We start from the raw sequence: 17,036 nt of genomic DNA, 5'->3' as shown, positions 1-17,036 counted from the left end.
TTCATATAAGTGGTTGTGAAGAGGGAATGAAACTTGGACCCTATATTGCAGACAGGCTCTCCAATGATCCTGTGTCTGCTAACAAACAGGACAGCAATATATCTCTGCACAGGGATACCCAATTATATAGTGTGTGAGAAATAACATGTAATATACATTAATTTACTACAGTGTTTCAATGTGAAAATCATAGTTAATTTGGATACGATACCTGTTTAAGTTTCTCGATACTGACTCTTGAACAACATTACAAGCCTGTTCTTGTAATCGTTATTTTTAAATCTAATTAGGCTTTAATGGAAAACTAGAAAATGCACCCAGTAGAGCAGAGACCTCTGCCAGGGAGGAGTATCGATTCATTTTCTGTTCAGTCTAGCTTAGTGGACGGTTATAGTGAGCAGGCTAACATCCTGGGTTTTAGCTTCGTCACCATGAAGTGCCAGACTCACAGTTATTCATTATTAATATATTGTTGTTAGGATAAGTACTAATAAAATGGTGTCTCGTACTGTTCTCAACAGCAGGACATTGTGATACCTGTCTTCTATCAGTATACCTTGTAACACTACTTCACACTTGACTGCTATGTGTAGAGCACCTCAACAGGCAGTGATTTAACAGTTGTTTTGGTTGCTTGTAGAGTGCACTATACATTGGTGGGTTGGTTGGTAGCGTCCATAAACCATGGGAACAGGAAATATTCAAGTGTCTGTATCAGAACTGTTATTAAGTAAGAACCAGTCACTAGTAAAACTAATTTTACCAGCGTTTTTTTAACTTGGTAGGTATTCATTTTGAAATCCTGTTCATTGCGCCAATTAGTTATTAAATAATTATTGTAGGGTTGAGTCACCTTTATTAGATGGTAGAATTTGACAGGTAAGAGATGGGACAATGCTCTGAAACTGGCTTTAAACTGAAGGCGTGCTTGCCTGTAACAATCTCAACCACTTTTTGATCACTTTAACATATTTTGCTGTTATTTAGGTTAAGTCATGATATGATGTATTGTTCCAGGGAGAAATTTTGCACCAACCTAATTAAAATTGGCATCCTGAAAACTCAAATTGTTGCATGTTTCCATTGTGTTGAAAGGACAGAAACTATTTTGTCAGTGTCTAAAATTAGTGCAATCCACTGTGAAGAGTGCACTTCCTCTACCGAGAAAGGGGGGACTGCGTGATAGACTGTCATGTCTGCTCACCGTACATGGAGCTGGAGGACTTTCCAAGAGAACTGGAACTGAACTGTCAGGGCTTTTTAGCTGCAGTTCACCTCAGTGTAGGTCTACAAGTTGATCAGGGCTCTAACCTTGGCCAGGGCATTTATACCGATACACAAATGTTCAGATGATAAGGAATTTGTTCAAAACTGTAATTTACAGCTACAACAAGCCAATGCTTTTAAGCGACATATGATTTCAAAAGTAGGTCAAGCAGCTGGTAAATATCCACCTCAAGAGTCAAAGGTCAAAGTAATCCTGCTGTCTTCACAGGTGTAGCAAAACACAGTGACTCTGTATGAACGAGAAATGCAAGGAAAGGGAACCAGAGCTGGTTTTTTATGTCTCACAAACAAAGTCATTTTTCCCACATCCCTAGAGGCTCATACTCTATCATGTGGTGAAAGTAAATGCGAAATTGCTTTTCTCTCTCCCAGTCAACAGTGTCAGTGTACCCTTGAGCAAGGTACAGTGTGCGGTGTGGTTGCTGAAAAAAGAAGCTTGCATTGAGATTTATGAGCAACTTTGTCACCCTGTTCCAATCTGTTGATTCTGTTTTTATCAGTGGATGTTTATCTGTGTTGTATGTGGGCTTTGCTGCTCAGTGAAGTCTCCTAGCAACCACCTTAAATATAGTCTGGAGAGAATTGGATGTGTGGAAATACAGCCGTGCCTTCAAGGAGGAGAGACATCAAATTATTACAGGTCGAAGTAAATTGCATAAGGAAACACAGTAACCTGAATTCAGGACAGTCTGTATCTGTATCTGACATTTTCTGATCTGAACAAACAGTTGTTTTTTTATCAGCTGTCCAATAAGGCAGTTAGCTACACCTTGAAAAGCAAAAATGTCAGTTTAATTTTGTCTCAAGTACTGTGTGAAATACTGTCACTCAGTGTAAATACCAAGGAAACAAAACCACAAATCTGGTCAAGTGATGCCATCTTTCAATACTAGGTACTCAAAAGAATTAAAGTGAATCACCCCAAGGTGACATCTTCAAATGGCTTGTTTTGCTCAACCAAATATGCAGCCTAAGATAATTAAAAACAGAGAAATGCAGCAAATCCTCATACTGGAGAAGTGGATCTGTGAATATTTGTTTGAAAACCTGTTTGTACCTACATGGCTCAAAAGATGGGTTAAAGATCCCATATTGTATAAAGGTAGATGTCCATGTTTTTTTTTATTGTAAAGCAGGTCTAGGTTCTATATTAATACTATGAAAGTATCAAAGCCTCAGACCACAGAGGAATGACTTCTGCTCAGTTTCTGTCACATGCATTTTTATGGCCACACCCTACATGTTTATATAGTTATTATGTTACATCCTCAATATATTTACTTTGCAGTATCCTGTTCACACAACACATTTTCCCAACAGTACAGTAAGGCTGTGCATGGCTTGGATTTTTTTAAACATTGTCGATATGATACCTAAGTTTTGGTAGAGATACTAGAACGATACAGAGAAAAATGAAAGTTTAAAGACAAAACCACCAAAGAACTATTTAACCCGACAAATTATGATTTAAATCAAAGACTGAAGACACAAAAAATAGTATGAATTTGATCACGTGTGCAGAGGCAACTTTTGGCAGTTAACAGTGTTTGATATGTGATAGTCCGGACACAGTTTAGTTTAGTAACAAAAAAGTGTTAGGATTTGACACCCAGCCCAGTATTGAACTGTTGTAAGACATGTAATTAACCTCCCCTCCTCCCTCCACAGGGCTGCCTTTGCCCTGACAAAGCCGCTCAAGATGAACATGGTGAAGAGGATCATGGGGCGGCCGAGGCAGGAGGAGTGCAGCCCCCAGGACAACGCGCTGGGCCTGATGCACCTGCGGCGCCTGTTCTCCGAGCTGTGCCACCCTCCTCGCCACATGACCCAGAAGGAGCAGGAGGAGAAGCTCTACATGATGCTTCCTGTATTTAACAGGGTAAGTCACAGCTGGGGTGGAGGCAAGGGGTTGGAAGCAGTCCAAACACAAGCAGATGAATGTTGACTCTCTCAACTAAAGTTCTGCTCTACAAGAACAGACGTCACAGCTCACAATAGACTCTATGGATGGATTGATATGAGTTTGATAAATGAGATGTCACCTGCAGATGATTTGGGATACAGATCCTGTGATTAACAGGTTATTTCCATACACAGCTGGCTACACACCACAGATTGTATTTCAACAGGCTGCAGTTCAATCTGACGGAAATCAGCTGGTTGAACTGTGCCTTTATGTTGACTTCATTGCTGTTCAGCTAAATAGAGCAGTGAGATACATGCTCTCAGTCTAACCGTGTGTCAGATATATTTACTGTACAGATCCTATTTGACAAAGTGACTATTGTCTAATGCACACCTGTTGGACAGGTGCGTAGGAGAGCGAAGTCATGCAAAGGTGGTGAGCTCCCACATGCTGTCAACACTAGGTTTAATCGAAAAGCCACAGGCTGCATAAAAAAAAGAAAAAAGAAATGAAATCACAGATATCTGAGAAAATTAGTAAGAGTACAGAAACTTAGATGAGCAATGTCTTGGCAATTTTAAGATCATTATAATATAACTGAAGCCATGAGTAATTCAAAATGAGTCACTGGAATAAAACACTGGAAAAGTGTAAAATATGGGACCTTTAAGTTTCTAGTGATTTATGATAAATTAATAATTCCAGGACTAATAACATTCAGAAAGTTGATAATATAGTATATAAAATGCTTTGCAGAGAGGCTGAATGAGAAGTCATGCAAGGGAGCTTTAAATGAGAAGAGCCACAGAAGAATGTAAAATGTCTGCGTGTGTGTTTACTTGACAAAGCAGAGAATGCAGGAGCCAATAAAACAATTTTTATATTTACAGTCTTGCTTTCTATTACACTGATGGAGCAGTTTGCCTCTTTGTTTTGCAGCCATTGCTGCAGGCAGGCCTGTTGAGTGTTCTCCTCAAACTGGAGTGCCTTACCAAGGGTCTCTTGACTTGTCAGCTAATTACCCAGTGCTGGCTGTGATTCACTCACTGGTGGCATAATTCATGTCAGAATTCAAAAGTAGAGCACTCGCGGTGCAGCGGGGAGCCGGGCTCCAGCCCTACTTTCATGGCAGATTTGCTGGATAAATAAATACATGCACTGTTGTTGAATGAAGTGTAGTATATCTTTGACCAGCTCCCCAAAAAGGCTCCGGCTGCAGAAGATGTAGCCAGTGTCCCTCCAGCTTGATGCTTGTCCCTGCTTGATGTGATTACAGCTGTGATTGTGAGGAACAACAGGCTTTAATAGTGAATAATGTCCAATTTATTACATGTCCTCTCAATTAAAAAAATAATCAGCAAACTTTTTAAACAAATAAATGTCTAATTTTCTACTCTACGGTCAGTTTAAACCTTGTTATAAAGGCACTAACATTTATTCTTTATATTTCAGGGTGACATTATTAGTCTGTCTGTCTTTAAATTCTATTAGCTATGTTTTCTTGAGTGTTTTTTCGCTGATTAAACTACAGCTGATGTGTTTGTTTCAGGTCTTTGGGAACGCTCCACCCAGCAGCATGACAGAGAAGTTCTCCGACCTGCTGCAGTTCACCACCCAGGTCTCACGACTCATGGTGACTGAAATCAGACGAAGAGCCTCTAATAAGTCAACAGGTGAGCCCTCTGTTGCAGTTATTTCACACAACCAGTTTCCTTGTCACAAAGATGATCTACTTGTTCCCTTCCTCTCCTCTTCAGGTGTTTCTTCTCCCTTTGGGTTTGCTAATAAAAACATAGATGTCAGAAAGGCTTTTTTTTTTTTTTATCCATTATCATCAATTAAGTTGATTTTTTATAGGTAAAATCATGATGCTATGATTGTTATTTGTTAAAATTTTGCTGTAAAGCTGCAGCAACAATATCCAGAAAATATTTGCTCTTTGGTGCTTTGATTGATCATACAACATAGATAGGAAGGGGCATGTCATCTATTATCCGTCAATTAATTAGAATGTACTCTTTTCCATTTTATATGTAAGTGTAGATTTTTCTGTAGAAAGGACTAAAACAATGTCTTTAATTTGACATCTCTCTCCATCTCTCTCTCCGTGTCTGTCTGGCCATGTGATGTGTTGTTTTTCGAGCAGAGAAGCAGAGAAAAGCTCTGATTTTCTAACAGCACAGTCTCATCACTCCCTCCTCCAGCTGGTCACCAGGCCCCTGTAGATTGAGTCAGTAGTTGACTCGGGCTCTCGACAGGCTTTGCAGTGCTCTGTCATCATCAAAACAAGAGATCTAGATTTTCAGTGAGCTGCTGGAGCAGCTGATAATGTGCAAAGGTTTTTCAGCAAATATTTTCAAACCTGATTGAATATATGTAAAACAATGTAATACTACAGTCACCCATCACTGCTGGCCCCCCTGTATTTTCTTAAAGGATGTAATGTAATGTCGCACATCACAGCAGGACCTGTGATGATAACATTTTGATATGTACAAATCATGAATTTTTTTTTCCCTGCAACAGCGAGTTGGAGACAAACTAAGACGACTTTCCCACATCACATTCACCAAGATGATTATTTGTTGCATAACTGATCATTGTTCCAGCAGCCCATCTGCCTGCCACAGTGAGCTGTCACTTTCCATCCACTTAATGTTTATGCGTGTGTGTTTGTGTGTGTGTTTGTGGTTCCAGAGGCAGCCAGTCGAGCCATAGTCCAATTCCTGGAGGTGAACCAGAGTGAGGAGGCAAGTCGTGGTTGGATGCTTCTGACCACCATTAACCTGTTGGCCTCCTCTGGACAGGTTGGTAGAATAACCGTGTACTCACTTTCACCACCTCGTTCTTATTGTGTGTAAATATTCTTATCTTTACACTGAAATGATGATGTATCTTTGCCTTTTGGGGGAAACAAAGAGATTTTTCAACATTCTGTATCTGTTTGACCCATTTTGTATCTCCCCTCTTTGATCTCCCTGCAGAAAATAGCATCATCCTCTGTAAGACCCGAGAAACAGGCTCTTGAGTACAGCTAGAAATTCCCACCTGAGCCGTCCCCGCTTATTCTCCCCAAACACAACACAAACACCATTTGTTAAACCTGCTTTACTGTACTGAACGAAGGAACTGATGCTGAGCTCGACGTTTCTACCTGATATTTGTTTACTGCGCATTGTCAGTCTACTGATGTTTCAGTATGTCACATGAATGCAATAGGATCAGAGTCAGCAATTGGATTTGTGCGTCTGCCATTCAGTCACATGCAACTGTATTCTGCATAATGCTGAATCCTAACATGGCAGCTCCTCGCCCTCCTGGTTTAAAGGTTACACATTAAGCTCTTGTTTTCCTCTCCGTCTGTGCTCTCAAACTGTGGCCAGCGGAAAATCTTTTGAACTTTTTGGCACCACATTCCTCTGGAGGTCTTGAGGGGGAGCATCGCTGTCAGCTGGCTGGCGGGCTGGCTGGCTGCCTTTCCTGGTCTGTTGCACATCAGAAATCTGCCTTTGTTGTTGTCGGGTCAAACACTTCCTCTCTCTGTCTGCAGACATGTTTTCAAACCTCCCTTCACTCAGTTTTTACCTGTTCTTGTCAAAACACATACACTCACAACAGCCATGCTTCGTATGGATTTACATCATCCCTAAGCGAAATAGAGAAATTAAGATAAAGTGCAGCTTGTGTTTATGCCAGTTTGTTTCTGCTGCACTGTGTTCTCTGCAGTACTAACACAGAACAGTTAACACAGAAGTGCAGTTGCTTACTGTGTGCACAGCACTGCAGAAATACACAGGCTCAGGTTTGTACACATACAAACAGCAAGCCCCTACTCTGAGTCCACTTCTTGCTTAAATTAACACTTTTCTGAAGTGGTCTCCCTCATCCTCACAGCAGACACCAGACACTGAGATTTAAAACCACTCACACGTCACTGAAATTAATTTTCCCTTCTGTTAGAGGCTGGTTCAGCTTTACAGCCCTGTCAGCCTTTTCAAAGTGCAGTCTTGTACATTTCATCTGGTTGAAGAATCATGTTAGTTTTAAGTGAAGCCAGACTGTGACTGTGTTGTATTTTATGGATAAAAAGAGGCCAGATCCTGATGTTTTAGGTCTTTTTGAACTTGGGAATTGGGTTTTCATAGGCAAAACCTTTCTTTAGATTACTAATATGAGTCCACTGTCAAATCCACTAATAAGATGAGAAGCTCGCAAACAGAAGGTTTTCAACATTGATTTTAAAGGTCCCATATTTTACACTTTTCCTGTGTTTATTTGAATTGTTTATATCCATAAGAAGATATATTTGTGGTTTTAAGAACCAAAAACCAATCTATTGTAATTTTACATCTCTTTTCTCAGACTTCTCTCTTGAGCTCTAGTAACAATAGGGTAGTGAGCCAATCAGAAGAGAGGATCTGAGCATCTCTTCTGATTGTTTTCTGAGTGATCCAATAAAGATATAACAGATTTCAGATAAAAGAAACCAAATTATGCAAGGTTGGATGGTGGGTCCATGTGGGTGGGGCTTGGGGCATTGCTGAGAGCAGTGACTGCTTTGTTGTGACATAACAAAGTTACAGAAGTCCTGACGGCTCGTTTTAAGGCTCAGTTTCTGAATACAGACTGTGTGCCTTTCTCTGTGGACTGAGGCTTTGATACTTTCACAGTATTAATATAGAACCTAGACCTGCTTTATAGTCAAAGAAGACTTGGACAACCATCTTTATAGAATATGGGACCTTTAACCCCTCTTTTGAGCCTTGTTGGCTGCTGCTGCCTTTTACCCATTCACAGCTGTGTCCACTATGTCTTCTGCCAGGCTGCTCTTATGTCATTGTGATAACCAGGCAACAGTTTCATTATACTGCAGCATAACCGTTTGATGTTAGTACACACAAGCTTACAGGGAAAAAGAATCCAACAGGGTGGCTCAGGTCCTGTTTCTGTGTGTGTGTGTGTGTGTGTGTGTGTGTGTGAGAGAGGGAGTGACTGGGTTTAATGGATCTGTATTCCTTTCCTCTCGTGTCTCAGATGGTAAAATAAAGGCCTCTCCTGGCAGTTGGCCTCCCATAAACCTGACGTCACCTCCCTCTCTCTAATGCTCTCCCTATGTCTCTCTGTCTCTCTCACCTCCTGCCCCCCCCCTCACATGATAAAACAGCAACATTTTAGTTTGTAGCTCTGTCTCTACCTTCACGCTGACATCTTTTTTTATAGGATGCCCTTCACACTCTGCATTCCCAGTGTTCTCATCTCTCGCTTTTACACACACACACACACACACACACACACACACACACACACACACACACACACACACAGATGGGCTTTCTTGCTTTCTTGATGTGTTTCTTCCTTCTGTCTCCTTGTGTTTATCTTTTTCCTTCCTTCTATCATTCTCTCTCTTTGTCTCCCTTCTCACACACACACACACACACACACACACACACACACACACACACACACACACACACACACACACACACACACACATCTAATAAAATGTCTCTGCCTCTTGGTTTTCTCCCTGATTGACTGTTTGCAGTAACCTTGACCTTAAAGCTGCACCACGGCCAATATGTCTGTCACAGCCTGTAAACACACACAGACACACACTTTACACACCTCACAGGCTCAGTCTACCACAGGTGCAGGTCTGATTTTCCATTACACTGACTCACTGTCAACTTTAGACTCCTCTACCTACTTCCACTGTCAATGTCTTGCTCTTTTTTTCTCTCTCCCTCCCCCACTCCTCCTCTCCATTGATCAGCTGAGTGACTGTTGTTGAGTTTGTGTGCATGCATGTGTGTGAGTGTGTGTGTGTGTGTGTGGAGGAGGCAGCATTTGATTATCTGAATCATTCGCATCAGTGAGCACAAACCCCATCTCTTTCTGCAGCCTTTTTCCTTGTCGTCAAGACACACACACACACACACACACAAATACACACACATACATGTTGTATAATTGTGGAAAGCACACAATAAACACACACCTGAACCCCTCAGAACTTGTCCTGGTCTTCTTTTTACCTCCCCGCAACACAACCATGAATCATAACACAGCAGTAAAAATAGCCATTAACCAAAGTCACTTTAAAATCAAAAACATTGTTGCTCACCTGCTGTTCTGCAGCTCTTTGCTTTACATTAACAGATACACATAAGGCCACGCTGTTGTCAAATATCATTTTAGATTCTTCTGAAATAAATTACTTGTTTTTATAACTCACAATTTGTTTTGTTCACCAACCCCCTCTTCTCTGCTCCTCATCAGAAAACGGTGGACTGCATGACAACCATGTCTGTACCCTCCACACTGGTCAAATGCCTCTACCTGTTCTTTGACTTGCCCCATATGGCCGAGGCTCCAGCGGGCCCCACTCCACAGCCGCCACCGCCGCCCCCGCCGCCACCGGCCTCCCAGGAGAAGACCCAAGGCCAGGGCCACACCCAGCCAGAGCTGCCGCTGGCCGATCGCAGGGTGCTACTCCAGAAAGTCTTTGTCCAGGTAAAAAGACAACTGGACTAATAAATGTCCAACTGCTGCATCATTTATTTATTTTTTTGCAATTCTTAATTTAGAGGATGATTGAGAACAATTCAGAACAGCAGAGAAATAGAAGTCTGCAGCAAATGAAGAGCATGGGCAGAACCTTTCCCTTCTCAACATCCTTTTTCTTTTTTTTCCTCTTCTTTAAAGACAATATGTATCCAATAGTATTTCCCATGTCTCTTTTACAGTTGGAAAAAAAGGATGTATGTTAACCCAGGTGTGCATTAACATGTTGGGAGACAATCCAGTAAGTTATCTAAATTTCAAGACAGAACAGAATAGAAAAGTACAGCAGTTTAATACATTTATTTGATTAAAAAATCCTGATTATTATCTCTGAGATAATAATCTCGTTAATTCAGAAAAACAGAGCAGAATGACTTTCTCTTCCATAGAAACGACAAGGATCTCATACAGTATATATACATACACATACCTACATAAACAAATATGTGCACACCCAACCAAGGGTCAACTGGCCGTGACTGTCGTAGGAAACCCATTTTGACCATAACTAATCCAACTGGTTTGTTAAGATTAAAATTTCTAATCAGTTTCTACTTCTGCCTCACACCACAAAAATAAATTATCTTTATTTTTAAAGAAGGATATGATTTATTTTTTCATTTGGCTGCATTTTAATTAGTAAATAATTCAAACATTGTCAAAAAATAAATAAATCACTTGATTTTCTACCTTTTTGTGATATACATTTTCCACATTGTACAACTTAAAGCAAAAAGGAAAGATAAACTACAGAGAAATGGAGAAAGAACCAACCTGAGGTCATGGGGTGGACAACATGTACAGGAAATGATAATAGTCATCATAGAAAGGGTTTAACATATTCAGAGGAAAATGAAGTATATTAATAGTTATACCAACCTATGTAAATAGACCATTTTCTCCACCTTTTTTCTCCCAGCTTTTTTTGGAGACGTACACAATAAGTCAACTGCTCAAGAAGATGCAAGTGTTTAACTATGCAAACAAACATGGCTACAGTAGGTCCATTCTTCTGAGGCCAATGCTTTGTAATAGCTTTTTTTCCCGCGGCCAGCAAGATCTTTAAGAGGTTTTTATCATCTTTACTTAAACCCATCAGGGATATGACCAAGAAACAGAGAAGTGAATGTTATATCGATACTAAAACCCAAAACTTTTGTGACAATCATAGCCACATTCTTAAAAAAATAAACTGAATAGAGGGACAAGACCAAAAGTCTTGGGCACGATCAATCATGATTTCTCCGCATTCTCTCCAGCAGTCTAACTGGGTTACAGTTTGTTTAGCTTTTTGTTTAGGGGTAAAAACAAATCAAGCTTTTCCAGCAGAAGTCTCTCCACAACTGCATTGAGCCTGAACTAAAGTCTTGTAAAGCATGTGTGCAGAATCAGTACTCTACAGCAGCAGATTATAAGATGCTTATTGATTTAGTTTGATACTTTAAACCCATGTAGGCTCTGATAAAAAAGGGATTAGTGGATCCTCACTGTAATCATGGTGGGAAATTCAGCCTGATATGGTTAGTTCATTTACTCTAACTGCCATAATCACATTAGTCTCTGAATCTTGCATTTACACATATTATTTTACCAGTTACAGAAGACACATTAAACTGGTCTGCCTGCATGTTGAAAGACCCGGAGACTTTGCGAGTGGCATTTTACGCCTTTATTGGATAGAACAGTTTAGAGTGACAGGAAATGCAGGGACAGAGAATGACTGTCTGCTCAGAGCATATGTGCTCATGTGGTACGCGCCTTAACCACTCGGCTTACTGCCGTTTTTAGTGCCTAGATGCTTAGAGTCAGTTTCTTGTCCTCTCCACTCCTGCAGATCCTGGTGAAGCTCTGCACCTTCGTGTCTCCGGCGGAGGAACTGGCCCAAAAGGACGACCTGCAGCTACTGTTCAGTGCCATCACCTCCTGGTGCCCCCCCCACAACCTGCCCTGGAGGAGGAGCGCCGGGGAGGTGCTCACTACCATCTCCCGACATGGCCTCAGTGTCAACGTGGTCAAATACATACATGGTAAACACAGATGTGCAGTACATGTAGGATGTGTCTGTGTGCCTGTGTTGGCTGGATGGTTTCATTGTGGTTGCACAGGAGTAAGTTGTGTACATGCAGTTATCGGCCCACCCAAGATGCACCGAAGATCCAAACCACATCTGGAATTTATGAATTTGGCCACATGAAAAATGCTGCGTAATCCACATACAGGTGGTATAAACTTCAATCTATAGATCCAACCAGGAACTGCATGCAAACCAAACATCTGTCATTTAGCTCAGTGACAAAAAACACATGAGAATACAAGCAAAGCAAACAAAACAGTTTGTTTACTGGAAGGAAGGAGGCACGAGAGGAAAAGGATCTGCAGCCTGCAGACAGACAGGAGCCCTGCTTTCTGAGAGCGAACAGCATGGGATACAAAATGTGTTGTGGAGTGAGAGTTGTACAATGATTTATGTTGCACTTAAGAGTCAAGACAAAACATGGTTTCACGCCTCTACTGTTACTGTATATTTCAAAATACCCACATTTTATTTAGTGCAGTGGTTTCCAACCTTTTCCAGCTTATGGCCCACTTGAAAATCTCAAAAATGTTGGTGGCCACATAACAACATGGAGGCCAAATAATACATTTTCAGTAATAATGATTGAACTGAAGGCAGGGGAAGCTCAATTTTTCTTTTTTGACAGGGGAGAGATCTACTAGAGCTACTGATGTCTTCCACCTACTGCTGATTCTTTCCCTCTATATAAAACCATGATGATTGTAAACCGAGAGCAAACACGCTTAGGGATTAAAACCAGTCTGGCTCTTTAGGGTTCATAATACCATAAAACTTTCATTATGCAGTTAAGTTGATCATTCTTTCTTCAGTATAAAGAATAAAAGAGAGTACAGCCTACTTCCTTTAAGATAATTTCTATACATTATCTTTATGTTTAACCCCATCTCCTGCCAACCTCTCCGTCCACAGAGAAGGAGTGCCTGGGCACATGTGTTCAGAACATGCAGCAGTCTGATGATCTCTCCCCACTGGAGATAGTTGAGATGTTCGCCGGCCTCTCCTGCTTCCTCAAAGACTCCAGCGACGTGTCACAGACTCTCCTGGATGACTTCCGAATGTGTCAGGGTTATGCCTTCCTCTGCGACCTCATGCTCAGGTACAGACAACGTCTTCTTTCCTAGAGCTCACTAACTGTGTTCCCTGAGGTGACAACAATGAGCACCATGTTAAATGTTCACATTCATACAAGTTCCTGTCTCTGTATCCAGACTGGAACAGGCCAAGGAGGACGAGTCCAAAGATGCACTGAAGGACCTGGTCAACCTGGTCACCTGTCTGACCACATACGGGGTGACGGAGCTGAAACCTGCCGGCCTGACAACCGGAGCCCCCTTCCTCCTGCCTGGCTTCGTTCTCCCGCAGCCTTCTGGGAAAGGTACGTTAATGGTGTTAATGCAAAACTGAATCTGGTTTTGGGACTGCTAACATGGCTGTGAACTCTTAATCTTGTTTGTTAACATCAAACAACAGACAACTTCAAAGCAAACCGAAATCCTCTTTAAATAGATTTAAATATGTCATCTTGAAGTCGATGACGTGTTTTTGACACATGTAGACTTGTATCTCGTCAGATAGTCATCTACTGTTATTTGCTTCAAAACTGATGTTTACAGTCTTTTTTGATTACATTCGCCTGAACAGCATCAGCAATATTATAAGTGTTGAGATTCATTTTATAACCTCTGATTATTAATTTAGAGGATAGGAGGTTGATGTGATTTCTTATTTCTGTTGCAACAAAACTAGTTGATCCTCCTAAGGCCTCAGATATACTGGCTTGTGGACGCAGACACAGACGTGTAGTTGTTTTCATTCATTCTCCACTTGGAAGACGTGTCGCAGACATGTGCAGTAGCTCAATCAAAAAGGTGTCAAAGACGAAGAGCTGCTTTGTCTGCTCTACTGTGCTGTTAAAGATGAATTTGAGAGCATTTGTGTTCTTTTTCCAGCTTGTGTGCAGTCGGTGTTCCTTGTAGCAAAGTAATCACATTGCTGGGTACACGGACATCCGCAGCAGAGCCTCACGTTCCACCTCTAATGCCCTAATTTACAACACATGGACTCCTGTTTACTCAGTGGATGTGGAAAGTATAACAGCGGCTCAAAAAGTACTGGATGTAGCCAAAGCCTAATATTTCTTATTCCTCGTCAATGAGCCACACTGTTGCTCTTATTTTCTTACTTATTTTGAGTCAATCCTGCTGCCTTACATACTTACTATCAAACCAACTCTTCGGCTGATAGTAGTATTCCCCAACAAATGCACTATTAACTCCTGTTTGAATAATGTTTGCTAAAAACTTGAGTGCCCAGTTGCCTTAAGAAAATATTTTACCCCTTTTTTAAACTGAAGTATATATTCATGGTGTATTTGTTTTTTTTAAAGATTTATGTCCAGCTGGGGGAAGTCAGAAAGTAGTTCTCTAAATGGACTGCTTTTCAAGTCTTATTGACCACTTTACACTGCAAGCTACATTTACCCATTCACACACACCCCCTACAGTACTTTTCTATCATATGCAGACACTGATGTTAAAATTTGGGGTTCAGTATCTTGCCCAAGGACACTTCAACATGTGGACTGGAGGAGCCAGGAATCTGTATTAACCTGCTCTACTATATAACATCCATATGTCAGAGCAGGTTGAATGAGGAGACAGAGGTGTTAAATCCGTCAAATAGAGGTTGTGTCTTTTTGTTTTCATGTTTAACTGATGCAAAACACCCAATGGGAAAAGCGGCACACAAAACACTAGACATTGGAAACAATTAGAAAAAAAACGTTGGTCTCTGTTAAAGCTGTCATCTAAAGAAGGAATCGAGGACACGTTGACGGAAAATATAGAGGGAGTGAAGATGTTCGCTCCTTCCCTCTATCCCGGATACAACCCAGTGATTTCTGCTCACAGGGTTGCGTCTTAAATCTTTAGACTACCAACAACTCATTTTGCCCAAAGCCCTGAAACAAGAGAGGAATTACTTGTGGAAAAGTCTTGGTGTAAACCCTGGCCGCCGTATCTCGCCGTCAGATCTTAATCCCTGCAATGACTTTGATGCTTGGCTGATCCCAGTAAGCTTAACCTGTTGACAGACACCATGGCAACTCTGCTGCCTGTCACACTGCTGGAGATGAATGCCTGAAGCCCCCTGCATACAAATGGGCTCTTTGGAGTCCAGAGATGCTTTAGTGGTTTGGAGAATTGTCTTGGGCTGCATGTTTGCTTCTGCTCAAATGGTACCCTCATAGATGCTCAGAAGAAGCAGATGTAGACAGAAAACTGTTTAGTATAGATAAAGGTAAATAAATGAAATAAAACGTCTACGATCTCTGAGAAGAATCAGTTGTATTTCTATATTTAGTTTTAAAAATTGTATTTTCTGCACCAAATCTGTTGGTTTCCTGTTGGTAAATAAACATCTTTGCATGACTGTGAAATACTGAAATCTTTTAAGATTTGATTTAATTGATTTGATTTGATTAGGGTTTATTGCAGGAATTATTATAAGCTTTTCTTATTATAGAAACTGCTTTGATCATTTCTACTGCTTAGTGAGGATATTTCTAGGAAACTGAAATGTGCTAAAACGAAGCCTCCAGACAAACACAGGATGTTTGTACATGTCTATAATGTTGTATGAGTGTAGTCATGATGCATCGATGGCATCATGTGTTCTTGAGCATACAGTCAGGATTTATGATTATATTGATAATTTATTTGACCTTTATTTTGATATACTCTACGCCATTCATTTACTTATTAATCTATTTACTTGCTAATTAATTTTAAGCCCGAGTAATTTGAAAATATTATGTTTTATTGGTCTTTGGACTAATCACTTTCATTGTTGCGTGGATTCTGTTCAGTTTAGGGTTTAGTCTGACCCCAGTCTTTGGTTTTTGGAAAAGGTCTCATGATGAAAAGTTTCCTTGTTTTTTTATTGTTTTGGGCATTTTATGTCTTTATTTGACAGGACAGTTTAGAGAGAGAGAGGGAGGGGAAATGACATGCAGCAAAGAGTTCGAGGACTCACTCATAGCATATGTTATGTGCCCCAACCACTCAGCTGTGGGGAGGCCCCACACTTCTAGCAGCTGTACAGTGTTAGAACTTGGCTTGTCACCTCCGCCCCTGCAGACTGTTGACTTCTCCTTGTTGACAACACACACAGTCACAGTCAAACACACAGAGACGCAAACACAGAAATTGTCAGCTTACTTACCTCACCCACCCCGGCACTAACACAAGCTGTTGCACCACGCACACACACACACACACACCTAATGACAGCTCCAGCTGTGTGCAAAGTCATTACCAGAAGCCATCGTGGTGTGAGGGTCTGCTTATACGCCTAATTAGCCTGCCACATTTACTTAATGGCCGTGTGTGTGTTTTGGTGTGTGTGATGACACATTTCATTGTCACCGTTCCTCAATGTGTGAGTCGTAGTTTGTAGTTTTATATCATCTGAGTTAAACAAATATTAACACCGGAGATATTTGTTTGATTCTCAGGGTTTTTGTGCTATTTAGCCCCAAAACACTGGAGACATGAGGGACTGACATCCAAAGAGGGTTTTTCTCCCTTGATGTTTTATTACTCTTGAAACTGGAGACATTTGTCATTACACAATAAAAGGCATGAATGACAGAGACAGGAGATTATGATGAAGGACCCAGCCATTACTGCAAACTATACCAGTCGTTTGGACTGTAGTGTTAAAATTGGATGTGAATTAGCAGCCTAGAATAACAGATCTCTGCATAAGGTTTAAAAAAAAGTTCTTTTTTTTTTTCTTGATTAAAAACTAAAGTTCCTATGTGTGAAGTGCTGTGATTTTTCATCTTTAGTAAAAGAAAGTTAATCCTTGCTTACAAAGAGACAATATAAAACCACGAATGGATTAACATAACGATGCATCTGCCAACCAAGATCATGAATTATTCAGTCATCAAAAATTTGTTTATTGTTGGTAATAATTTTTCTCTTGAAAAAAGTGTTAATAATATATAATAATAATATATCATATTAGAGCAGTTGTTCGTTTGTTTTGCAGGTTCAATTTATAACTGGGTTTTGGGTTTCCTAACAAATACTGGACTGAATACTGTGAAAGGCTGTGAGAGGACACGTAATTCTCCTCCAGCAATAGAGGGGAATTACGTGTCCTTTATCAGGAAGATGGTCCTTCTCAGTTTAC

At 40.7% G+C, this 17,036-nt stretch overlaps 1 protein-coding gene across 8 annotated transcripts in view; it reads left to right on the top strand.

The window, feature by feature from the left end:
- wdfy3 (WD repeat and FYVE domain containing 3) overlaps positions 1-17,036 on the top strand; it is a 101,985-nt gene that overhangs the window by 17,622 nt on the left and 67,327 nt on the right. For all 8 annotated transcript variants that reach the window (XR_011691674.1, XM_071483816.1, XM_071483818.1 and 5 more), the window contains exons 2-8: positions 2,956-3,166; positions 4,743-4,866; positions 5,891-6,000; positions 9,476-9,709; positions 11,595-11,787; positions 12,747-12,933; positions 13,046-13,212. Coding sequence is in view for 7 of the 8 variants with exons in the window: in XM_071483818.1 (XP_071339919.1) it covers positions 2,956-3,166; positions 4,743-4,866; positions 5,891-6,000; positions 9,476-9,709; positions 11,595-11,787; positions 12,747-12,933; positions 13,046-13,212 (1,226 nt within the window). In the remaining variant the exon portion in view is untranslated. The remainder of the gene's footprint in view (positions 1-2,955; positions 3,167-4,742; positions 4,867-5,890; positions 6,001-9,475; positions 9,710-11,594; positions 11,788-12,746; positions 12,934-13,045; positions 13,213-17,036) is intronic.

This window comes from Trachinotus anak, unplaced genomic scaffold, assembly GCF_046630095.1.
Source record: "Trachinotus anak isolate AG129_WGS33_773 ecotype Australia unplaced genomic scaffold, CSIRO_AGI_Tana_v1 ptg000008l, whole genome shotgun sequence".
In the NCBI taxonomy this organism is placed as follows: domain Eukaryota; kingdom Metazoa; phylum Chordata; class Actinopteri; order Carangiformes; family Carangidae; genus Trachinotus; species Trachinotus anak.
Note: the sequence above shows the minus strand (reverse complement) of the source record. Positions and strands in the feature narration are given on the sequence as shown.